At 43.0% G+C, this 25,324-nt stretch overlaps 1 protein-coding gene and 2 long non-coding RNA genes across 5 annotated transcripts in view; 2 read left to right on the forward strand and 1 right to left on the reverse strand.

Moving 5' to 3' along the window:
- Positions 1-25,324, forward strand: part of LOC124341571 — a 49,752-nt gene that overhangs the window by 14,004 nt on the left and 10,424 nt on the right. The gene's annotated exons all lie outside the window — the stretch shown is intronic.
- LOC124340994 lies at positions 2,848-24,702 on the forward strand. Of its 2 annotated transcripts, none has more exons than XM_046793861.1 (5): positions 2,848-3,666; positions 19,155-19,200; positions 19,982-20,285; positions 21,805-21,911; positions 22,277-24,702. In XM_046793861.1, the coding sequence occupies exons 1-5, from the start codon at positions 3,653-3,655 to the stop codon at positions 23,495-23,497; spliced, it is 1,692 nt and encodes a 563-aa protein (XP_046649817.1). In that variant the 5' UTR covers positions 2,848-3,652; the 3' UTR covers positions 23,498-24,702. The 2 variants fall into 2 exon arrangements, with proteins under 2 accessions (XP_046649817.1, XP_046649816.1); XM_046793860.1 differs by lacking the exon at positions 2,848-3,666 and adding an exon at positions 17,831-18,280.
- Positions 9,544-23,284, reverse strand: LOC124341618. Its single transcript, XR_006918539.1, has 2 exons — positions 23,198-23,284; positions 9,544-9,934 (listed from the first exon to the last, which is right to left on the reverse strand). It is a non-coding gene; the product is annotated as an uncharacterized LOC124341618 (long non-coding RNA).

Consider the following 25,324-nt stretch of genomic DNA (forward strand, 5'->3'; position numbering starts at 1 on the left):
TCATTTGAACGATCGCGATCACGGCGTAGAGGCATTATCGTACGGCCTTCAGCCTTCTGGACCTGTAAATATATTTTTTTTTTCTATTTTCGTCCTTTGCAGTTGCGATAGTAGAGTTACACAGTTTCACATTTGATAATGGGGGAAATGTTGAAACAGTGACGGGAAAACCCGAAAACGAAAAACCCGATAGTTTCGGATAGTCGTCGCCCATTGAACGAGAAAGTACCAGATACTTTGTCTCGGTGGCCCAGCAGTTGTTCGCCCCACTGATACACAGTCTGTACAGGCGTGAAGAACAGTAAATCCCTTTCCAAACATTTGAACCAGTGGCAGATTACATTTTTCACTTTGGAATTGCGTAAACTTTGCATAAGAGCTCCGACAATCGACAGGGAATCTAGAAAAACCCCAGGAATTCCATAGGAAAGTTTATTTTGACTGCGTCGTCAAACTGGACAAGTAGTGCGGTACGGTACGTGTTATTCAACACAGTCAACTCCTCCCGAAGACGTGGCGCCCAGTCCAGCAAGTCACACAATGCACGGATTGCTACACTGTTTTGGTTGGACTTTATCGCCGAGTCGAGGGGAAACAAAAAAGGGGAATTTTGCATTTACGATTTTGACAGCAGATTAACGAACAACAGTTTTTTTTTTTAATTTTATGAACACGTAGCTGCCTCCTCTCTTGATTCCCCACCCCCCTCTTGATTATCTATGCGTTACGTGCGGGTTGATCAGCAGCAATGGCAACTATCAGAAAGTACATTGAGCCAAAGCCGGACGGAAAATTTCTTTTTTAAAAGAATCATTTTTTTTTTGGCTCTGGATATTATTTGTCTATTCGTAAGTTGGTAACGGCCAGGAGCAGCAGGAGCAGGAGCAGCAGCAGCAGCAGACAAGAGACCAGACAGACTTTTATAGCGTGTAATTTCATTTTGCCCTTATTTGGTCCGGCAAGACGCTAAAGCGGCGCTAAAGCCTCATTGGCCGGCGGGGTCGTTTCAGGTAGTAGTCGTAGGTAGGCTAGATTGTGCACGCGGGAAGTTTTTGGCTGTCGCAACAAGTTGTCCACGTTCCAGGAATCGATTGAATACGAGGCCGCCGGCCGAGACCGGGTCAGCCATGGTAAACTGTTGGCAGCCATCCGGATGGCGCCCTGCGAATGTGATCTATGATCTCCGTCGCCCATCCAGTCCAATGCCAGCGCATCCGCAATCGTGTACAGAGGCGTAGTACATGTTGCGGAGTAGTACCACTACTACGTAGTAGGCAGGATAATCGTAAGCAACTTGTATCAAATTCGGAAAGCGTTTGATTGCAACATCTTTTATCTTCTTACCAAATTTTGATGTTTGAGAAAATTTCCGTTTTTTGTTGTTGTTGTTGTTTGTTTGTTGTTGCTGGGGATTATTTGATTCAATGGTCAATCACTCATCACTCTATCAACTCGGCTTTTTTTCCCAGCCATCAGCGGCCGTAACAATCGGTCAACGGCAGAAATCCCGCGGAGTCGATCCGCACAACAAAAACAACAGGACGGGAAATCAAACATTTTCCATTTTTTGTTGTTGTTGTTGTTGGATCTGTTTGATGATAAAAACAAAAGAAAAAAATAAATAAAATGATAAAAAAAAAAAAACCCAGTGTGTGTGTGTGTGTGATGGTGAAAGGTGAGCGCGCACGCGCACCCACAAACAGCTGTCAACTGTTTGGACGTGATATAATGGATTCTACTTCATCAGCATAATTCCCGGCTCATTTCTTCTTCTTCTTTTTTTCTCTTACCTTATTGTTGTTTATTTCTTTGCCGAGATAATTTGATTCCGGAATCTTTTACACATACACTCCGTCTATTGTGTGTGTGTGTACCTTTAAAAAAATAAAAATAAACCCCAGAGGAAATTTTTTTTTTTCCTGCTCTTTAATTTTCTTCTTCTTTTCTTCTTCGCGTGCAGTCATTTTCATATGATATTCATGACGGGAGAAAAAAGAAAAAGAAAAAGAAAAAAAGAATTGTATTATTTTTATAAATCAACGATGAAAGGGTAAGAGAAAAAATGCAAAGAAAAGATGGAAATTCGATGCATGGTGATATCGCGCCGCCGCCGTTCATTTTCTCGTCTTGTCGATTGAAAACACCACACCGAATCATAAGACAACAACTACGCCTCTCTATATAGCCCACAGAGAGAGAGAGAGAGAGAGAGAGAGAGAAAAGAAATTGAATGTTTAAATATTAGATAATCGCTGTATAAACAAGGCCGGGAACTGGGGAATGTTCCGGCGCTCGGTTCCTACGGGGCTATGGAATCACATTTTTGTTTTTTATCTCTTTGTAAAGAAGACGCGCTCATGTTTGTTCGTAATGAGAGAATTATTTTAGTTTTTTTTTGTCTCTTTTTTTTTGTTATCTTGATCGAATTCTTTTGCTCTTTTTTTAGTCGGAAAAAAAAATTATTATTCGGCCCAGCCAAATACTCTTTTCCAGCCGGAGAGACGTTGCGCGTGCGCTCGTTTACCTGGCGCATTTTTGAAAAAAGAATAAGGGACTTAGAAGAAGAAATAGCTGCTCCCTCTGTGGACGGTTGTTGGTGGTGAGAAAGAGGCGAAAAAGAAAAAGAAGAAGAAGAAGAAGAAGAAGGAGGACTTGTTTTAGGCTTGGGAGGGCGAGGGTGGAGAAGGTATATTACCTTCCAACATTTTTATTTTTTTATTTATTTTTATTTTATTTTATTTTTTCGCTTTTTTTTCGACATTTGGTTTATTCTTTTTGGTCGTTTTCGGAAACGAAAGAGAAAGAAGAGACAAATAAAAGGGAATGAGAGAAAGAGAGAAGAATATGATAGCCAATGCGGCCCCTATCCCCCCCCCCCCCTCGTCCTCCCAGCCGCCCGCCCCCAATCGCCATCCCATACAGCGAGAGAGAGAGGTAGGTAGGTAGTATATACACTATACTACCTTGGTCGGATCGTACCTTCAGCTCAGTCCTAGTTGAAACAGCGTTCAAGACGGACGTCGACTCAAAAACGCAAAACTTTTCTGGTTTGTTACAGCCCTCGTCCTCTCTCCACCGTCTATTCGGCCCCACCAAATTATCCGACTCCCGTCAAAAGTGCTCGATTTTTCTTTTTGGATTAAGAAGAAACAAAACACAAAACGAACCCTCGTCCATCAGTGCAGCGCAATCCATCGTTAACGGGAAAAAATAATTTGAAAAAAAAAAGAAAAAGAAAAAAGGAGGAAAAAGATTTGATTTTTTCCGACGAGATGACTTGGATGAGCTTGGACGGTTTGGCGTGAACTGGATGAGCGGTCATGATCCCGGTTGTTGGACGACGGATGAACTTGCTGCTGGCGTCGTCGTCGTCGTTGTCGATCGCGCCGCTGCTTCCGCCGCCGCCGCCGCCCTCCTCACCGCAGCCGCCGCCCATGTGGATTCATACGTGCACTTGTGTTCATTGTTGTTGCCCCTGTTTTCGTCTTCCTTCCGATTTCGACTCGTCGTCTTCTTCTTCTTCGTCGATTTGTTCCGCTCCGTCGGCCGGAGCATCGCCCACAGAGAATCTACACCGTCACCGTTCGGCACCGTTTCCACATCGACACCAAGGTATCGGCCTGGAATCCTCATGCCGACTGGATAGCGCCACATGTTCATTCAGAGGTCAGTCATTTCTCAACACTCTCTGCCCTTTTTATTTAAATTTTATTCCTGACGGAAAACTCGGCGTCGACTCTCCTTTCTCTCTGTAACACCCGAGAACTGGACGCAGATTCCAGCGTTGCGCAACGTCCGCTCGTGACGCTCCCGTGGCGCTCGTATGTGCCCTGCGACATGTAGCTCGCAGTGTGAATTATCAGTCCAATGTTCGACGTTTAATAAGAACACACACGCGGGGTCTTAGTGAGAGCTGACGAGCTGGCTGGAACTGGATCGGCGCATTCCAATGGTGTTGCCATGGTGATTGCGTTTATTGGATGACTGTGGACAATTGGGAGAAAAAAAAAAGGAAGAAGAAACGAAATCGTTGATGAGATTGCAGCAGTCGAATCTTTTTTTGAAAAATTCCCCTTTTCTTCTTTTTTTCTTTTTTCGAGATTTCAGGATTTTAATTTTTACGACTCTCCTTAATCGTTTCACCTAGTTAGCGATACAGAGTGTGTGCCCGCTATTCATACAGCGTGCTCTATCTCGGAGCAGAGAAAACTTCCGTTGAATCTTAAACGATTAAAGGTTATTTCATCGACCTCCCCCCAAATTACAGTTTGATCCCTTGGTCGCCTCGTCATGGCTCGGCCACGTGATTCTGTCCTGGTCCTGCGGACGCATACGAGGTGTAGGGTAATGATGTCTAGTAATCGATTGAGAGTGATCGACAATTGTTATCCGAGATGGCCCAGCCGCGCGTCCCTGACATTGGAAACTGTTTTTTCTCTCTGTGCGTTATTATTTCTTTATTCACCTTTGAGTCGCGTTTTCGTTCGTGACGGACGTTGGGGCATGTTGTGGCTGTACATCGTGTTGCTGTACATCTATCGGAGCCTAGCGGGAAAAACCTCGGAGCAAAGGGCCTGTGTACACGTTGGCGCGTGTCGAGTTACGATCGCGTAACCTTCGACGTATCTTTGAAAGAAAAACGGTGGCACCGGGAGACGGGCGACAAGGGCAGCATCGCAATTGAAATGTGTGTATGTTTGTTTTTGTGTCGAGATCAATGAGTCGCAGTATGTGAATGTCCACCACCCACTGTCGTCGTCCGATTGGGATGCAGACGCGTCGTCTCGCCAGGTGGTGAAATCACGAGAGACTTTCTTTAGATTTTTGTATTTAATCAGTCGAGTCGGTGGGGATTTAGATTTTCATTTTATTTTGTTTCTTGGTCGTCGATTTCGTTCATCATTATCTTTGTCGTCCCGTTTGCATATTTCGACCTATTCTCTCACGGTTGATTTCAATCATCGCAAATGTGGGCCGCGCTCACATTCCAGCCAGAGGTGGAAAAAGACGACAAAATCTCCTGGGGAGCTATTCAGTTTTTCGATGGTTTTTGTGTCTTCTTCTTCTTTTTTTCATTTTCATTTTCTCGCATGTTGAGCGATCTTTGACCCGTCAAACTTTTGGGTCGATCGTCTACAACACACAATGTCCAGTATATATTTATATACACTCATGTGTGTGTGTATGTATAGGGTCAAATGGACATTGATTCATTTTGGAACACCTTTTGTTTTCTTCCGCTCTTGTCTGGATGGACCAAAAAAAAAATAAAGAAGAGCACGGAAGCCTCTTTTTCTACCCTCTCCGGAGGTGCCCTCCTCTTCTATGCATTTCTTCGAGCCACTCTTGGGGCAGCTTAAAAATCCATTCATTTTACCCAGTTTGGCCCTTTTGTCTTTTTCCCTTTTTTTTTCTTCGCTATATTCTGTACTCTGGTAAATTTCACTCAGACATAGCGCACAAATATAATACTGTTCAAGGGGACCTCCCACTTACAAGGATCCCGCCAACGCCGCTCCAGTCGCAAACGTTTTGCCCACACAGATCATTTAGGTTTTTTTTCATATTTCTACTTTTAAGTTGGGCAAATTTTTCTTTTTTTATTTTGTGAAAAATAAATGTGTCTTTTGGTGCTGAAGATCTCACCTGACACATTTCCCGGGGGATATTTCAAGCGGTTAAAAACAAAAGAGGGATAGAAAATGGCAGGTGACGATCTACTTTTTTTTCTTCTTTTTCCAATTCTTTCCGTGTCCTGTCATCGCCGAAATTAAAAAAGTGCGGCCGGACCGCGGGTCGGTTCAAAACTAAAAACCAAGTGCGTATGTGTTACCTTATCAAGACTGTGGATAAAATGGATTGTGGAATTTTTTCCTTTTTTTGTTTCATTTTGGTAAATCGTGATAAGAGGACAGCGTTTTTATTTTTGATGTGTTCATCTGTCGTCTCTCTTTTCTTTTTTGAACTCGGCGCTCTCGCAATCGAATTAGGTCACTCTGAAATCTCCATTTGATTATGTTTGGTGCCTAAATCGCTAGCCAAACTTTCTTCCTCCCTTTTAGTGAATTTTCGATTTTTTTTTTCTTTCCTTATTTTCATTTTTACCACATCGCCCGCGCTCCAACCGCCGCCCAATCAAATAACGGCCAGTCCTTATTTATTTCGTCAAAATCGAATATATTTATAGAGAGAGAGAGAGAGACGAAGGCGGAGAAGTTTTGGATGATGTAGGGATACGGCCATCCACACGATCCCAAAATAAACTTACGATCACAAGGCATAACCCCAAAGAGGGAAAAACAAAAAACAAAAATAAACCATGAAAAAATCATTTTCGGATTATAAAAGGAAAAAGAAAAAGAGTTTCCATTTTTATGGTGGAAATTGATTTGAATATTTGATGGTTCCATCACACACATCACGTCGTGTGTGTGCAGTAGTATAGTAGTCGTAGTACACAGAGTGGGGAATGGTAGTTGTTTTGTAGTAGTAGTAGTAGTAGTAGTAGTAGTATAGTAGCTAGCCCATGAGGTGGGGAAAGGTGTCGTGTTATCAGTTTCAGAGGCCCGGCGTGTTGTTTTCTTCTTGCCTTCTTTTTTTTTCTTTTTTATCTAGGCGGGGGGATCAAGGAAAGCAAGATGCCAACAACACCCCGGGACCGCTATATAGCCTCTCTCACTCACTTTTTCTCTCTCTCTCTCTCTCTCGCTCTTATAACATCGGCCCCCTTCTAGCATTTGAGCCCACTTGATCGCGCCGGCCGTGACTAGGCCTAAATAAGGCAACGGAATCGATCACGCCGATCGTGTTGCTTCAGAGTGTTTCAACCATAAAAATGGTTTTTCTTTTTCTCTCCTTCCAAGGGAGCTCTGTTGAGCAGAGAATGCGATCCATCAAGGACGGTCAGAGGGCCGAGTCCTCTCCCGATGACAGCCAGAGATGGACATGTACAAAAAGAATCTAGAAAAAAAGGTCGTCGCTTTTTTTATTATTATTTAAAAAAAGAAAAAAAAAAAAAAAAAGAAAATGATGAGGAACAGAACGAAAAAGACGACACAAAAACACGCACGACTTGACCGGTCCCACGACTGTCATCATCGCGGCTGCTGTGCACACATTCCACCTTCATAGATCTCCAAAAAATAAATTTAAAAAATAAAAATACTTGGCTCTCTTTTCCTCTCTATTTGGTGGTGGTGGTGGTGGACGGACCTTGCGATGGAAGGTGGCAGTCCCCGCCGTGAGCTTTAAGGAGCCTCGTAAAAATAAAAATAAAAAGATGGAAGGAACGAAGAGAGAGAGAGAAAAAAAGGGCTCAGTCACGACGTCTGTACACATTGATCAGCCCCAGTGACTTAGCACTTCGTCAATACAAACAAATGTGCGAGCAAGGAGAGAGAGAGAGAGTTTAAGGCGACAGATAAAGTCAGACACAGCAGACACACAGAGAGAGAAGGAAAGAAGAAGAAGAAAAAAAAGGAGACTATAAAGATTTTGTTGAGTCCTCGTCTCTTTTCTTGATCAAACTTATCAAAAGAGATATGTTGTTTGCTGTCTAATAAAAGGAGAACGCGGACAAAATGCTTTTTTTTCCGCCTGAGTTCAAAAGGAGACAGAGAAAGAGATTTATAATATAAAAATAGGTGTAGACGAGGGTGTCAAATGGTCTAAACTCCAAAGACGAAAACTACACACAACTCGAAATCAAAACACAAAAATTGAAGGGAAGAAAAACAAATTAAATCAAAACTTTGTCGGTTCTGGGCTGTACACGCCCAAATTCGAGCAGCTCCATTTCAAATCCATCCATCTTTCAACACTAGTGACATTTGCCGTTATTCTCCTTCGTTGTTAACATGTTTTACGCCTATGAAAAATGTCCGGACAATTTGATAGCCAATCCAACTGAAAAATCTTGGGTCAGCAGTCCACCCATCCACTTAATTGTCCAGGAGCTCTCAAATGTTGTTGTTTCTTTCGACCTTATCAGCTCCATCCTGCCCGATATTCTGTACCCTTGGAATATGACAGTCTAAGTTTGGGTCCTAAATAGAATCTAGTGTGTACATACACATTCGCTAAATAGAAAAGAGGGTCCGTATTTGTCACGCTCGTTTAACCTCCTCGTAGAGGAAGGGGGGGGGGCCTTTCTGGCCTCCTTATTGCTCTGCATTTGCTGTTGGGGGCTCAATCGTTACACGCCTCATTAGCAGCTGTCCTGCTCCCTCCCCTCCACCCCACCACCACCGTGTAGATTTAGAAGCGCTGCCAATTGCCACACGCTTTTCTTTCTCCCTGATTGTAATCTGCTGGATGGTGGGGGTGTGCTGTGCTGCCATAGACGGAAGAATCTTACGGAATAGGAGAGAGAGAGAAAGAATGAGTGATGATTGTTATTCCATCGCTTGTCATACGTCCGATGCAGAGAACCACAGCAGCAGCAGCAGCAGCTGGTTTTTATGTGTTTGATTTCTTCTTTTGATGTGTGTGTGTGTGTGTGTCGTGTCGCATCATCTTGTTCACTTCGTGATGACGTGCTGTGTGTGTGTGCCATGTCGACCGTGAAACGCTTCCGATCGGTTGGAACACGTGCCCGTGCCAAATAATCATCAAGGAAGAAGCGGCCTTCGTGGGCTTCCAACTCGTTTTCATATCCCTGGCACTCTGGCAGGCTCAACCTATGCCACACACATCATCACCGGAATATAAGTTACTATATACCGGGAGGAATCAGGGGGTTTCGTCATTAACATCTTGTATATGATTGTGATGGTGTGTGCAGCCTTTCTGATTGTATCGATCGAATCTCTCGTTTCTCAGCCCCAGCAGCCAGCCCGAGCGCTGTGGAAAAACACAATTCCACACGGTGAATTGTGTAGTCGACGATGCCCACCACGTCACGATCTGTCCGCTGGCTCCTACAAGTAATTGATGGATTGGCCCCCCCCCCCCCCTCTTGCGACTCACTTGCTGCTGTGGGAAAATCAAAAACCCCCAAGAAATCCGAAACAGAGAATCCACAATGATGTCTTCGACATTGCTTTCGTGATCACCCTCGTCCCAGTCAAGGAATGTTTATGACGTCTTTAAAAACATTTTTTGTTTTGTTTTTTATTTTTATTTTGGGAAAAATCAAAAGGAAGATGGGTGGCGAGGTATTATAAATGATAAACAAGCGGCCCCCTTTTTTTTTCTTCTTCTCCCGATTGTGAAAGATGAGATTTTCGAAAGGGAAAAGGGAGGGAAGAGGCTAATACATCGGGAAAAGAGTCGAACGCAGAGTTACAAATGAGAAAATTCGTTTGGGTGATGAGGAAAAGCAGGGAAAATCAACATTCCTCCTCCTCTTTTGTTTTCTTTCTCTTGGGTTCTGATCGACGATACGGACAGGAGCCCAACTGATGAGCGCAGGACACAGGAGCGCCAGAATCAACAGCCCAAGCGCGCAGCAGGCTGGATTCCGCGAAGTGAGGAGGGATGAAACTGTGATTGAATCGAGATTACAGCTCGTTTAGTCAATTTAAAAAGAAAAATAAATCAATGAAATAAAATTTCGTTTTTGTATTTCTCCGCGAGCGGTAGGAACTTTGGGTCCGCCCCAACAATGCCCCACTGTCCCGACAATAAATATAAATCACACACTCGCGCTAACAAGGTTAATTGAAAGAGGTGGTTTCTTTTCTTTTTTTTTTTTTCTTCTTCTTCTTTTATTTGATCAACATCACCAAAAATCTCCCGACGTCACTTTTCCGAGAAAATTTGTTTGGTTTAATTCTCAAATTGGGACGGAAAGTCCTGGGACGCGCGGGTTGCGGGATCGGTAGACGCGGATGACGAGGCGGCGTCCACCACATCAGCTTCTTTTTTTTTTCGGGAGGAGTTGGTTCGGTTGTTTTTTTTTCGACTCGTCAATCCACACACAACAGCTTTTCTTCTGACCAAAAAAGAAAAAAAGAAAAACATATTATTTTTTGAATAATGCATAGACAACACAGACGGTCATCTCAGCGCCGCTGCCGCGTTGCGTGTTTCCACCCTTTTTTTCCTGATTTCTTTTTTCTTTTGATTTCCAAAATCGATTTCATACGAAAACATTACGGCCGTTTAGTTTAGTTTCTTTCCCCCCTCATCTCCTTCCCTTTTTTCTTCATTTATGGGCATGGAAAGAAAATTCTTGGCTGCCCAGTATCACCATCATTTATTGATAATAAACTTTCAATATCATTTCGTGGGGGCACCGCGGGACCGAAGAAGAAAACAACAACAAGAAAAAAGGTCCAGTGGGAAAAAAGAAAAAGAATTGATTGAAACGCGACTGTGTGTGAGATGAAGGGGGGAGAGAGAAAGAAAAAGGGTCCGATGCCTTTCAATGTTATCGCAACGCTCTCGTCCACACAACAGACAATGGCGTGTGCGTGCGCGTATATATCACGACCCCCGATATGTTTCTAATGCAGTGGTTGTTTAGACTACGTGTGGTAGGGCTAAAAGAAAAGAGAGCTGAGAGAGCTGAGGGTCTTTGGTGGGGGGGCTGGAATCTTTTTGAACCGAAAAAAAAACGGCGATAGAGAGAGAAAACCCTAAGAGCTTTTTGTATTTGTTGTCTTCATTGGATTCATTCGTCTCTTTTGTGGGGAGAAAAAGGAAAAATAAGCGCGTCCTCAAAAAGAAACAAACGATCGAGAGAAATCAAAATCATCAAAAGATGTCGGTTTGCGCCTTTCTAATGTACCGTGTATAGGCCCTATAGATGTAATATGTTTGTCCATCCATCTTGCCTCCTCTCGGCCAAGAGTGAGTAGTAATCTGCATATAAATCATCCGCCGACGAGAGAAGAATGGAAGGTCTTCACCTTTTTTTCCTACAAAAGAAAAAAGAAAAAAGAAAAAGAAAAATTGTTAGAGGTACCACTACAAAGAGAGATGGAGCGCAACGGTTATAATATCTTATAGATTTGTTATTTCGCCGGCCGAGGTCGCCGGAGGTCGCCCGGAGTCGGCGGAGTCGACTAGACGGACAACGGCGGTTTCCCTTTTGGTGTGTTGTGTGTCCTGGCCGGTGTTTTACCGTTCCACACGCTTCTGTGTGTGTGTGTGTGTGTATACACATGGAAGTCTTCACTTTTTTGGTTCTTTTGTGAGATTCTCTTGAGGTGAATCGTCTCTCTCTCCCCTCTCTTATTCGATCACCTTCTCCGCGTCAGAAATGACTTGAGTGATTGGACTTCTCTTTTATATTTTTTCTTTCTTCAAAGCTTGACTGCAGCGCGGCAGTGTGTATAGTGGTAGAACCTACATACGTAATATATATCCCTCTCTGTTCCTCTGTGGTTCACGTGAGTACATTTTTCTGTTCACGTTGAGAAGGGAAGAGAGAAAAAGAGAAAGAAAAGAATAGGAGAGAGAGAGAGATTACGTATTCTTTTTCGGCGGGGTCTAGACTGATGGCGGCTGGGATTGATTTCCATCAAAGCTTTCATTACATCGTGGAATGCTATTCCCAATGATCGGATAAGAAAATGAAAAAAAAAAAAAAAGAATAAGATAGATAGTAGTTGAAAAAAAAAATCTGTTTTCTGATTTTTTCCCCATACGGCACCACCCACACGCATAATATGTATTGTACGTTCTAACGCCTCTTTTTATTTTTCAAAATTTTGGATGGCTGTTTTTTTTATTATTATCATTATCATTGGATTTCTTTTTCTTTTTCCACCGGTGTTTTTATTTCTTTTAATGACAGACGGAATCGTAGAGTGTGTAGGATAATGTGTAGTATATAGTAGCGTGGCTTCGCTAATCAACGCTCAAGTCATTCGCTTCGCCCACGACACACCACCGCCGCCGTCGTCGACTATCGCAAGGTTATTCGGTTTCTCTCTCTCTCCGTTTCGGCTCTCCAATTTTTTATTTCACGTACATAAGTACATTCATTCTTTTATCTTTCATTATTATTACGTAGTAGTAGCGATTACCGGAGGCTCGTCGTCGCTTATTTATTATCGAATCAAATTCCTCGCACGATTCAAATGAAGACCAAAATCGACATTTTTGGCCTTTTTTATTTATTTTTTTACCACCAGAAAAATTGTGGGTGTATTATATAGAAAGTACGGTCAAACTAACAGCTAGAAGTTGACTTTCGATGGAAAAAAAAATAAAAGGCGACGAGGGTGGAACCATTTACGACAGGGGCAATGTCGGCGGAAGAGGCTGTAAAAAGGCTCTACCCACAGTCGTCCCCACACACCGTTCAATTAGAGCCGTGTTACAACCCCGGCCACTTTTGGAGACCCAAAGGAAAAAAAGAAAAAAAAAACACCCAAGCAAAAAAAAATAAAATAAAATAAAATAAAAAAGGTGCATTGGAATGTGTGTGTATATAACTCATATACACACACGAAAGGGAGGTGAAGCGCTATATTTCTTGACTACTTCAAAAAGAAAAGAAAAGAAGAGGATAAACAACACATTTCTTATTCCTGGCAACAGCTTTCCCTCCCTCTAATAGATGCCATTGCTCTTGGAAGACGAAATGGATTTGTTGTTCTTGTCAATGGCATTATGACTGGGACATCTCTATGAGCAGTTGAGCACCGACTCTTATAATTTAACACCGTTACTTACCTGATGAATGTCATCCACACGGTTCTAAAACGATTCACAGCCGCGGCAAATCCAAAACTCACTCTACGACCTGCGATAGATGTACCGTATCACAAGCTGACAAATGAGGTGTGTAATCGGGGGCTCTATGTTTCATTTTGGTTTTGTTTTTTCGCCCCGAGACTTTTTTTTTTTTTTTTTTTGGGAGGGAAATTTGAAAATGAAAAATGAAGGAGGGCTTTTTCTCTGGGCGCTGCGTGGATCGTGTTGTGCATAATATTTCTTCAATAATAACAGGACTGATGTAATTTACCTTAAACGTGAAATCCATCAAATCGTGAACAAGCCGAGTGGAAAATAAATATTTTACAGCCGCTGCCGCAGCCGCCGCCGTGTTTGATAAAAATACAAAAAAATCTCGACGAGGGCCGCATTTGTTAGTTGCTAAGTTATTAGTTGTATACTAGTAGGTAGTATATAATAAAATATTCGTATGGGATGCAGCGCAGGAGAAGAAGAAGGGCGTGTCACGACTCCGGGGCGGAATATTATTCCACGTTTCTTTTTTTTTTCTTTTCTTTTTTTTTTCTTTTGGAACTTTTCGTGTTTTTGTTTCTTTCTTGCGCCCTCCACCCTGGTTCCCTCCCTTCTCCACCTTTTTTTTTTTTTCTCTTTTCTTCTTATTTTTTTGTGGTTCTGTGTGTCCTCCCCCTTGGCTTTGCCGGTCGTGATTAACGAGACGCGTTAATCATCATAAGTATCCAAGACATTTGCATAAGTAGCCGATGCGCGCTCAGCGTTGCATCCAGCCAGAGAGAAGAAGAAGAAGAAGAGTGTTGATGGCGGCTTCCCTTTCCAGTCGACAAGGCGAGGGAGAACTCATTAGACGCAATTATTTACCCAGAAAAAAGAAAAAAAAGAAGAAGAAAAACAACAACTTTTTCTTCTTCTTCTTCTGTAATTTTTGATTTCATTTTCCAGCGCCAAAGAGCAAACGGTTTAGGAACAAAAAGGATCGAGATAAGAAATAATATCCGGACAAAACAAAAAACAATTAGGGAATAACCTATAAAAAAAAAAGAAATACAAAATGTATCGGCACATTGACCTAATAACAACACTGCACGGCAATATCTCTTTTTCACCTCAAACAGTTATGTCCATTCATTTAGGTGGAATTATATTATATTGGAGAGAGGGGGGCCGAAAGAGCGCGCGCGCACTTATTTTCAAAAATGAATCGTTTTGCCATTTTCCCTCGCCCCCCTCAAAGGTAGTCTTAGTGGGTCACTATATGATCGCCATCGCAAGAAGAGCGGCCTTTTCAAGTTATATTTCTCCCCTTGTGTAGTTTTGTCTTATCTGACTTTTTTCTTTCGGTTCTGGACTTCTCTTTTTTATTTTATTGGATGGTCGGTACCGATACTGTAATGAAGTCATTCCAAGGTTTTCTTCTCTCTCTCTCTTTAACAGAGAAGACGTTGTTTCTTCTTGAAATGGGCCGGAAAGATGTGTCCAAACTGATAAAGAGAAAACGGACACACTGGGCTGGCGCTGGCTGGCTGGAACCCCCCGAAAAAAGAGAAAAAAAAAATTAAAACGGAACCAATCGACTGATGAACTTGCTCAACTTCATCTTTTGGGGTTCCTTTTCGACAATGAACTGCTGGTCAGAAAAAAAAGGAAAAAGAAAAAAAGAGAAATAGTAGAGATATTATAAAGACACATAGCGCAGCTGACCAGCAACAATATATATAACTATCTGTCTCTCTTTAAAAAAAAGAGTCCTGTGTTGTTGTTGTGTGTGTAAACGACCTCTCTATCTATTCCTCCTCCCCCCTGTCTCTTTCTCTCTCCATCCTCTTCTCTTTTCTTCTGGCCTCTCCACAGGCCCGTAGAGCACACACAACGGTGTCCGAAATGTTTTCAGTTTTTTCGGCCCAGCATCTGTATATACGCGTCTACATGTACGTGTGTCTAAGATCTCCTCGACAAGGTAAAGAAGACACACACACACACACACACAAAAGCGCATGCTGCAAACGAACACATTTTAGTGACATAATAAACGAGCCACAGGTCGTCTTCTCTTGGCTTTACCTGTCCATTTACTTCAAGCGAGAGAGAGAGGCCAGCAAAGTTTGGCTGATGGCTTCTTTTGGGGGTGTTTAATAAATGACCCCATCTCTCTCCTATTTTTCCTTTTTTTTCCCTCTAGAGTGCTGGGCCAGCCAGACTTCTTAAAAGTTGTTTCCCGTGGGTGGTAATACAATGTTATTCCTCTTCTTCTTGCTTCATTGTAACCCCCCCCCCCCTCAAAAATATAAGAAAAAAGAAAAATATTTGAAAAGAAGTTTGTTTTAACCAGGAGGGGGGAAATCCGAGACGGGATAAATATGTGCTACGTGCACACAAGGTAAAAAACCGTATCGGTACAATAATAACAGCGCCAAATGTTTCCGTGTCAACCAGGGGGGGTTTTATTTACTCGAACAACGACATAAATGTCATCGACTTCCCCCCCCCCCCTCCCCTTTACAAATGAATTAGTACCGATAAATGATGACAACTCGGTTTTTCTTTTTGTGTAAACTTGTTTTTGGACTTTGGAATTTTTCGGGAAACAAGAAAAGAATGTCTTGATCAATTTGCATTCCATTCCTAATCTCCTGGCTCATTACGAATGCGACACTGGTGGAATCTCAATAGGAAAAAGAAAAAAAAGAAAGAGAATCAAATCGTTTGTGTCCGCTTCTTATCTCGGCCGGAGTAAATAACTCTTAACCAACAATGAAACAAATTCGCCGCCTTTTTAACGCCACCCCGGGCCGACCGCCCTGTATCCTCGACCCGTCAAATGTCTGGACTGGACTTGATTCCGTGTTGGCGTTTGATTTCATTTTCGTTCAGCAACCGGATTTTTTTTTTTCGTCTTCCCTCTCCACTTCAAACACGAAATTATCATTTTGAAATATTTATCTCATCGTCATATCCGAAATAGATTTTTTATTTTTTTTTTCTATTTTTTTCAAAGTTGTTTTGATCGTCCAACGCGCTCATATTGCGCACCGACTATCGATCGGAATCCGGACTGTGTGCACTGTGTGCAGGACCTGGGAAAGTATAAAGGGCAGAGTCAATCACGTTGATCGCATCTAGTGATGGGCGCGCGACTCTATTGCTCCGGTAAACAATTCAGCACAAAAGTCCAAGCTTTTTTAATTGCCCTTTTGAATTCCTTAACTCGCGCTAGTCAACACATTCTTTTTGTTTCTTCTTGTTTTTTATCAGTTTCCTATGTGACTCTTTTCGCTCCTGGCGCAGGTGAGAGTGGGGTGGGTGGGGAGGTTATTAACTTATTACGAACAGCAATCTCTGTGAGGCGTTCCAAATCAGTTTTCTTATTTGTGCTTGATATCTTCACGTCTCCCGTGATTGTCGTCATTTTGGAATTACCCAGCGAAGTAAAAAGCTTCAAATTCTTCAATGGAATTTTTCACTTGTTTCCATTCTTTCTCTATTTTTTTCCTGGTTTCGGGCGACGAAAGATTTTTATGAGTCGACACGTTGACCGAACCGTATGGCGTGTTGTATACTAACACCGCCGCCAGGCCAGCTGTGCACAGCCACGTTGTTATGTATATTCTTTATTACACGCATATGTGTGTTTGCTGGGCAGCATTCAGATAAAAAAAAAAAAAATTGTTTCTCCCCCTCTGCTCGCTATTCGGTCCGTCCGTTCACCCAAAAAATAAGTAAAATAAACGTATTCATCACGCCGACATGGATTTACTATGGTGACTGAAACACACCACCATGTGTGTGACTTATTTCGTTCGTGGACAAAGAGTGGCCCGGGCCAATATAGACTGGGATTATCAGGCGACTGGATCTCTCTCTCTCTGAGCTCTCCACACTCAAACGGAGCCATACTAATAAAGCACAACAACAACAACATTCACTGCTGTCGGCTATCGCGTGTAATCGGTATAAAGTCAAGAGTGTTTGTCGGTCGAATTGAGAGGGAGGTTTTTTTTTCTCTCTATTCCCTTCTTATTATATTTGAGAGTTAGCGCTCCCCTTTTTTGACTTTTTCTTTTCTTGGCCGGCGACTACCGGATTTTCACGATCCTCCTTTACGACATCCCATTTACAGGATCTTTTGTTTTTTGTTTTGTTTTGTTTTTTTCCCGTTTTCAAATATTTGTCGCCGCCGCTCTTTTGTGGCCGTGTTTAAATATGTAGAGAGAACAAATGACGACGTTTTAAAAACAACCTTTTGCAACGGGATCGTTTCGCGCGCTATTTGATTCACCCGCGGGTTGATCGCCGTTCACATGGCGACGCTCGTATAATTTAGCGATCCTGTAGGGATTTTATTGCGACTCTAAGCGCGCGGCGGTTTCACCCTTCAATTTCAGGGCGGTTGTTTGTTTGTTGTTTCGGTTATTTAGTCATTTTTTCTCTGTGTGTGTGTGTGTGTCCGGGGTGTGTTATTTGTTTGTTGCTCGCCTCTTATTTATGATACATTTTCTCTTTGTTGGGATATTCCGAGTTGACCGACTCAATAGCGAGGGGTAAAAAATGTAAAAGGGAATTTTTTTTCGGGGGGTCAATGTATGTTTTTTCCTCTTTGGAAAACCAAAACCCCAAAAAGAAGAGAAGAATTTCTGGCGGTTATGTGTCAAAAGGGAACCGCCACTACGGCCGTCTCCCCGCGCTCAAGTGGATTGCTCAATCATACGGAGAGAGAGAGAGAGTCTCAGAGAAAGAAGGCGTCAAGTCCAATGGACGTGTAATGAATTCAAGAAGCGTTCCAAAAGAATTTTTCTCCTTCTTTTCTTTGCCTTTCGTTCCCTTTTGATCTTTCGCCTTTTCTTCCCCCCATTCGCCGTTGGTGAACCGCAGTCTGCCGCAAACTCCTAAACCGGATCTTTTCGAGTCTTGGACGTCACGACGTTGGGATGTGTAGTAGTAGGCACGCACACACGTCATCGGCGGACGCGCTCATCTATAGGAGCCGCGACGGCGGGCGCCCCCGGTCCGCTATAGCGCGCGAGTCATCTGCTTTTTTCAGTGGGTCTAGCGTGAATCACGCTCTAGCGCCCGCGCTCTCTTTTCAATCTTCTCCAACTCCTCCATCGTCAAAGGGAAACAACCAAACCAAAAAAAAAAAAAAGGAAAAAAGAAAAAGAAAAAAGATACAAACGTATATAAGAAGACGGGAAGAAAGGCCAGAGATAAAACAAAGTTGTGTGCGTCCAACATTTAGTCGCGGGAGGCTGGAGCGTTCGGTCGTGTTTTTTTGATCGAGATTCCACTTTCGATCGGCCTCGGACCCCCGAATCCAAATTCGAGTTGGTTTGTCGCTGGTCGCGGTTCGATTATTTAGTTCTGTCCGATTTGAGAAATTTGGTCGAGAGATTTTCGATTCAAGTTTCATCATTCAACAACAACAGCCGATAAGAGTCGGGCCGAGCTGTGCCCGGCCTTTTGGCCATGGACGCGCCAGCGCTCGTCCATCATACGGTCCCCAACGGCCGCCACTGTCTGAGCTCTTGCCAAGTGTCTTGTGGCGTTGTGTCGTGGTGGTGAGCTACTGCGGCCATGCCATCCGCCGGATTATTATGTTGTGTCACCTCCGCCGTCACGGCCGCTTGTCGACATTTCACAGGTAAAAAGCGATGCAATCATTTCGTGAGTTTTTTTTCCCCCCTTCACAACTGTGGCGTTTTCTCGTGAAATTCCGGCCGAGACTACGGCACCAACAGCAATGAGCGGGAGCGCATACATTTCTCAAGGCCTTTTTAATTTTTCTTTATCGAAATAAATCGCTCGGCTGATTGTGGAACCGAACGGATACTCTTTTCAGATTACGGGGCCGTGTGGGCTCGTGTTTGTCCATTATTACACGTTGTTACGCAATCGGTGGCAAGGACGTCTGACTTCCTATCGCGTGTAAATTCGTGCGTGAACCAACTGTGCCGAGATCTCCCCCACCGCCGCCGCCACTGTACGTCACCAAGTACCGAAATTCCTTTTGGAAGTGCCAAAATATAAGTAGCAAAGTCACTTTAATTCATTAGAGAGCGCCGAAATCCGGGAGAAAATGACTGACTTTATGGTGTCGACTATTATTTTTAAATGGATGTCCGGTAAGAGGGTTTCCCCCTTATTTGTGCGTTTTTTTTTTTCTTTTTTTTTTGTTTGTCGTGTCTTATCTTTTCACCAAAATAGAATTACTATACAACCAGTGCAAAATACAATAAGTAACGTCGGGATTGGATAAATTCCCCTAACCTTCTTCTGATACCTTGTACACCTGCCATTGATAAGAGATCTGCAGTCGACGCCGAGCCACGTCAACTCCTCTCTCAGTCTTTTTTTTCCCTTAGCTTTCATTTCCCATTCGATGTGTGTGCCGCTATATAATTCGTATCGCCGAAGCGACAACTTATCTGTTTCGATTGGAACGCCGTCGACTGTGCACAGATTTTTCGATTCAATTCAATTAAATTTGATCGTTTTGTTTTGATTTGAATGAACAGGAAACTGAGAACTGCCGTCCTAGCGGAATTATTACTTTTCCTGATGGTGAGTCACACAAACTTTTTTTTTCTTTTAAAACTTTTTCAAAATCAAAACTATCGCATCTCTGTCTGTGTGTGTGTGTGTGTACTTTCGTGCGCAATCCTGCGCACATGCAATGACTCGTCTATGGACTCGTCTAGTGTGCGTGTTTGAACGACGCGCTTGTGTCCAATCGAGGGCTCGGTCAACACAAGTGAAACGCGAACGCACTTCATCCACACCAGACATCATCCAGTATCTTTCACTCTCTCTCACATGGAAGAAGAAAAAAATAAACTAAAACTCGGATGCCATGTGATGATGTCATGTGTGTGTGGAAAAGAGAAGAAAAAAAAAAAAGAAATTGCCAAAATCAAACCACAACAACAACGGAACGCATAAATTTGCGGCTCGCCGAAAGGCTGTCGGGTGTAAATCAATTGAGATTTGGTTTTTTTCTTCTTCAATTAAATTCATTTGAGTAGATTTGGCTTCGTGATAAAAACCGAGAATTAACATTCAAGGGTGGGATCCGGATTTTGGCGCTGAATAAGGGAGTGATCAAATTTGCATATCGATTCGTCATGTGGGATAGATGATCAAACAATGAGTCGCTAGAAAGATTGAAAAAAGATAAAATAATTTAATTTAAACACACACACACACACACACACACACACACACAGACATATGCGATGGTGTTAATCATAAAACAGAAGAAGAAGAACCTTGGCATCATTTTGGTTTTCCGTCTTTAATATTTTTTTTCTTTTCTTTTTGAATTGTTTGCCCGTATGTGATGTAGGTGGCGAATTGCGCACCAAGCAGGCCGCGGGAGGACGCCGGCCGAGTGCCCGGAAATCCAGCCTCATCATACCTGCCGTCCGTCGTGAGTAGCAGCAGCAGTAATATCATCAAAAGCGGACACAAGAGAAAAGAGCCGGCCACGCTCAGCCACAGCCTGAAAGATCATCCGCCCAACGAAATCGCCGGATTCCGCAGAGTCTACAGATGGAGCACGGGCTGCTCGTCGGTCCGGCCCGGTGGCGGCCTGTTGCGCTTTCTTCCCAATGGCGTCGACGCTCGCGGCGGTTCCACTGACCCAGACAGTGAGTTTGCCTTCGTCTTCTTCTTCTTCTTCTTCTTGGGGTTTCTATTTTGCTTTTCCTCCGTGTCATCTCCACGCGTATTTGTTTACACTTTGATTGAACATGCTCGCAACAACAAGAAACAACAAACAGTGCATTCAGACGGGAGGACATTACGAAAAGAAGCCAGTCGACGTCTGTCAATTGCGACACAACAACTTTGTGAGCTGCGCTGCTGCTACTGTCCATTCGCCACAAAAGGCCCTTCTCTTTTGGGTGTGTAGGAGAGACAACGACCTTATGCAGATCTTGAACCGACTATTACTGGGTAAATGATGGAAGAGGGGCCAGGCGAACAAGTGGTCTGCTGCAAGTTCTTGTTAGAAAAAGAGAAAGAAGAAGTGGGCGAATATTGACACTTCTGTCCGCTCACCGTTTGTTGTGTAAAAAAAAAAGTTCGTTTCAATATTCCCGCGCGCGACTCTCTCGCTGCGCCCAGCCGAGAAACACAACTAGCGTCAACTTCACCGCAGCAATTCCGCGTCATCTGTGTCAACATAACAAACACGGCAGTTATTAGTTGACTTTAAAAAAAAAAGAAAAAGAAAAAAAAAAACGAATATTTCCCGCTCATCGGACGGTATTTTTTTGAATGGATAGGCGACAGTCCGGCGCCCATTCAATTTGGAATTTTGAATGGCCTCTCTCTCTCTCTCTCTCTCTCTCTCTCTCGCTAAGAAACAATCCCGAAGGAGAAGAAGAGACACTGAAAGGGCGTTTCTTATTTTCCCTTTATAGGAATAGGAAACCTGTTAGTAGGTTTTGTATTTCTCCGAAAAGAGGCCCTGGGACGGGCGATGTGTTTGGGGATTGTCACGCATCAAAGTTGACAAATTTACGAGCCAGAAATCAAATTAGGAATTGATGATGATAATGATGATGATAGCGATGTACTCGGTGAACTTTTTAGAAATGTCGCCGATTGAACTTTGCCTTTGGTCGCCATCAAAGTGCAACGCAGTTTGACTATATTTTCTATTTGATTTCTCAATTCCAAAACGCCCAGGGAATTGAATCAACAAACGAATGATCCTTTTCAGATCCAGGAGATTGAAAATAACACGGGATCGAAGCCTTAACCCAGAAAAATTGTTTGCACATACATACCATGTGACTTTTGTGTGTGACAACGCAAATCCCCTCGTCAGTATCGAGCAGCAGCAGCAGCAGCATATTTTCCATTTGAACGACAACGCTTTTCGATTTTGGTTATAATCTCCTCCCGGACTCGAAATTTGTCGTTATCTGATCTGTGACGTTAGTAGATTCACCGTTTAAAAAGCGTTGGAGAATGTTGTTGGCAAGGAGAAGCTTGTGTGTTTGTCTATGCTCAGTATAATGTGTAGTGTGTTAAACGCAAGAGAATGTGGCGTAACTGTTGACAATAAAGCCAGTCAAAGATAACACGCAAAGAAAGGTGCAATATTTACAATATTTAAATTTTTTTTTCTTTCTCGTTTGATTCCGTTTCCGATTGCAGCCGATATCGAATTGTCTTCAGTCGGCTCTGAAGGCAAAATCTACATCATCTCAAAGACCCGAAAACATTACCTCTGCTTCAACAAAAAGGGCCAACTCGTCACCAAGGTAAGCACACGAAATCATCTTTCAACCAATATTCTCTTTCCCAAGCGCATTTTAATAATGTCGGCCCTCCAGCAGAGTATGGAAATGACCATCAAGATATGTCAAATTTTGGACGTGATCGTAAATTTCTTTTCTTGGGGGTTAGAAAAACGTCAAAAGAATGTCTCTGTTGGTTATTTTTCACGGGATTTTTTTTTTTTTTTTTTTTTTTTTTCAAACGGGGACACGGCAACTATTGCGTCGTATTGTTGTCAAAACGACCTCGAGAGTAATAAAATCGAGTCTACGACCCGACTTTGGGCTAACGTGTAATGGGATCTTGTTATTTATTCTTTTCTCTTTCTCTCTCCCATGTTGAAATGTAGAAACGACCTGGAGGGGATAAGACACTTTGCCAATTCTACGAGACGTTATGGCGGGGCAACAGGCGCTTTGTCAGCGTCTACCGACGCCATCAGCAGCAGCCGGTTATACCGTGGACGGTTCCGCTTCCAGGCTCTTCGGATCGAAGCAGCTGGAAAGACGGGAGCCCTCTGTCGCCGGTGGCACCTGCTTTCCAAGTGGACAATCAAGAGCATCCGGACGACTGGCACGTCGGATTCGACCTGTCGGGCAAGCCGCTCAAAGGCTCGGCTTGGCGCAATTCCATTTACCGATCCTGCTTCGACCTGGTCGAGCACGTCGACCACGTCCACAGACCCGGCGTCCGGCCGTCGCCCGTCGGCGAAAAACAAATAGAGATCATCTTTCAAAGTGAAAACAGTGTGCCCGATCGTGCGGCCGAGACGGGCTCCGGCAAATCGCGAAAAATGCCGGCCAGCAACAATAGTCCGGCAACGCCGAGTAAAAACAACAACAACAAAAATCCTCACGGCAAGAGCCAAGCCAAGGACAAAGTGAACGGTGGTAGTGGTGGTAGTGTCAATAAAAACACTTCGGGACGGACGGCGCCCGTCAATCATAAAAACGGTGCAGCTCCTCCGAGCCACAGCTGGAATAGTGGGGCTGCTGCTAGTAGCAACAAGCGGAACAATAACAAGATCAGCCAGCAGCACTCGTCGGCTACTAGCAGTGGTGGCCGGAATCGGGAAGGTGTTTTGAGTGAGGAACAAGTCCGAGCGCGGAAGCCCAAAAGTGAGAAAGCCAAAGCGACGAAAGAGACGGAACTGATGGCGCCCGTCGAGTTTTGGAAGATCAAACTGACGGTCGACGATACAGACAAGTACAATGACCGTGAGGCGGCCGCTCTCGCTCCGGCCTCCTCCAACGTCGACTTTGACTCTTACCTGGCCGAAACGGAACAGCTGCTGGCCCATCCGGAGCGGGTGATTGGCCATTCTGAAGACTCTTCCGCCAGTGCGACTGGCGCACCCGCCGTCGCGGCGTTCTCCTCCTCGACGTCGTCCACATCTTCTCCTGCTCAGCGATCCGCCTTCATCCATCTCGACTCGGGCGGATGGGAGGAAGTGGTTTACAGCAAGTCGGGCGACTCGACTCCAACGGCGCCGATCCTGCACCCAAAAGACGATTCGGTCAAGAGCGATCAGTGGCAAACACAAATGAAATGGAACAACGGAGAAGAGTAAATAATAATTAACAAGAAAGAAAAAAAGAAAACGTTCAATAGAAGAAAAACAAACAAACAACAACAAAATTAGACAAATTTCATCATCCGTTGCTGGTTCTCCTGCTGCTGATTTTTTAAGGAAATTCGACTCGTTCTCGCACTCGTGTACACATTTTAAAAAAAATAATTATAAATGTCAGCGTTTTCTTTCCCCCCCTCGGAATTTTTACATATAATAATAATCCGCCGCCAAAGTCCCTTATTATTTCTCTCCTTTTCTGAAACGGAAAAAAAATTCGAGAAAATGTTTGTAACTTTTTATGTCGTCGTCCTCCCGTTTTTCTCTCTCTCTCTCTCTCTCCCACACACATTTTTGTACATTCCCCACCCCAACTCTACGTGAACGAAACCGTTTTTCGTTACTTGAACAACATCCTCACACATCCGCCGCTCAACCCTTTTTTTGACACGCCGAGATTGTCTCTCTATCTCTACATCTCTCTCGACTCTTATTTTTTTTTTTTAAATCCAGACCCACACACTACTAACTCTCTCCATGATGCTATAATATATATTTGTGTATGTGAACGTTCGTGCCAATGTCATTTCCCTCTTTATTTTTTATTTTTTTATTTGAATTTGTGTCTCCCTCCATCTCTCTCTCTCTCTCTTTCCCTTTTTTATTAATGTTTGTGTGTGTTGATATTGCCATACTATATACCGCCGCCGGGTCGAGTCACGTCTTCAACAAAAACAAAAAAAAAAAGAAACAAAAAACGGAAAAAATTCCCTGAAAAAAAAACCGCAAAAAAATTAATGAAACGACAACAACAATTAACAAAAAATGTTGCTCTCTCTCTATCTCTCTCTCTTATTATTCCGATCATCGGTGCCAGATCTGCTTTCCCTTCTTTTTGAATTATTATTTACATTTGTACATTATTTCATAGTTATGTTGTTTTTTCCTAAAATTCCCATTCTCTCTTGTCTTCTTCTCTGCAGAAAAATTGCGCAATGTTGTCTGTACAGCCCTGCCACTCACCTACACATCTCCAATGCCCATCATTATTTTATTTTTATTTTTTCACCACGAATAAAACGAAAATCTATTTTCTGTGTGTGTCTTTGAATTCTTGGACGCCATCAAAGTAATAATGCGTATTCCGTATATCGCCATTTCTCTCGACACACTGAAACCAAGACATTACACACACATAAACACACTCGGTATTTTTTTAATTTTTTTTTTTTTTTTTAATTTTATCTTTTCAATCTCTTCTGTGATTTCTTCATAGACAAAACACACTTTTTTTTTGGCTTAACGACAAGATAAAAGAAAAGAATTAACCTTTTTCGAAATTTATAACCACAACGATGAAATTAGAAATTCTTGGATAACGTTCAAATAATAAAATAACAAATTAATTTTGATGGCTGATGGTTATTTTCAACACCCATTGAATAATCAGTTTTGCCCTGTAACCCTCTTGAAAATATAAAAAAATAAAATCCTCAGAATCGCCACCACAAAACATCATCCCCAACTTTTTGTACGTGTTTTGTTTGTTTTCTCTTTTTTTTCTTCAATTTCCTCTCGTCGCGTTCGAGTGTTATTGTATTTCCCCACTTGTTGTTTCCCGAAATTGTATGATTGCTGTATCGTGTCACACAACAATATACGTTACGACATGTTCTGAAAAGAAAGAAACAAAAAAATCAACTACCAAAAGTGTTATATTATTCTCTCTTGGAAGCCAAGAGAGTCCTGAAGGGTCTTATTTGTTTTCTGCGGGTTTCCTGCGAATTTTTACTTTTTTTTCCTCTGTGGTAAGGGGGCTCATTGTAA

The sequence above is a fragment of the Daphnia pulicaria genome, chromosome 5 (assembly GCF_021234035.1).
Source record: "Daphnia pulicaria isolate SC F1-1A chromosome 5, SC_F0-13Bv2, whole genome shotgun sequence".
NCBI lineage: Eukaryota > Metazoa > Arthropoda > Branchiopoda > Diplostraca > Daphniidae > Daphnia > Daphnia pulicaria.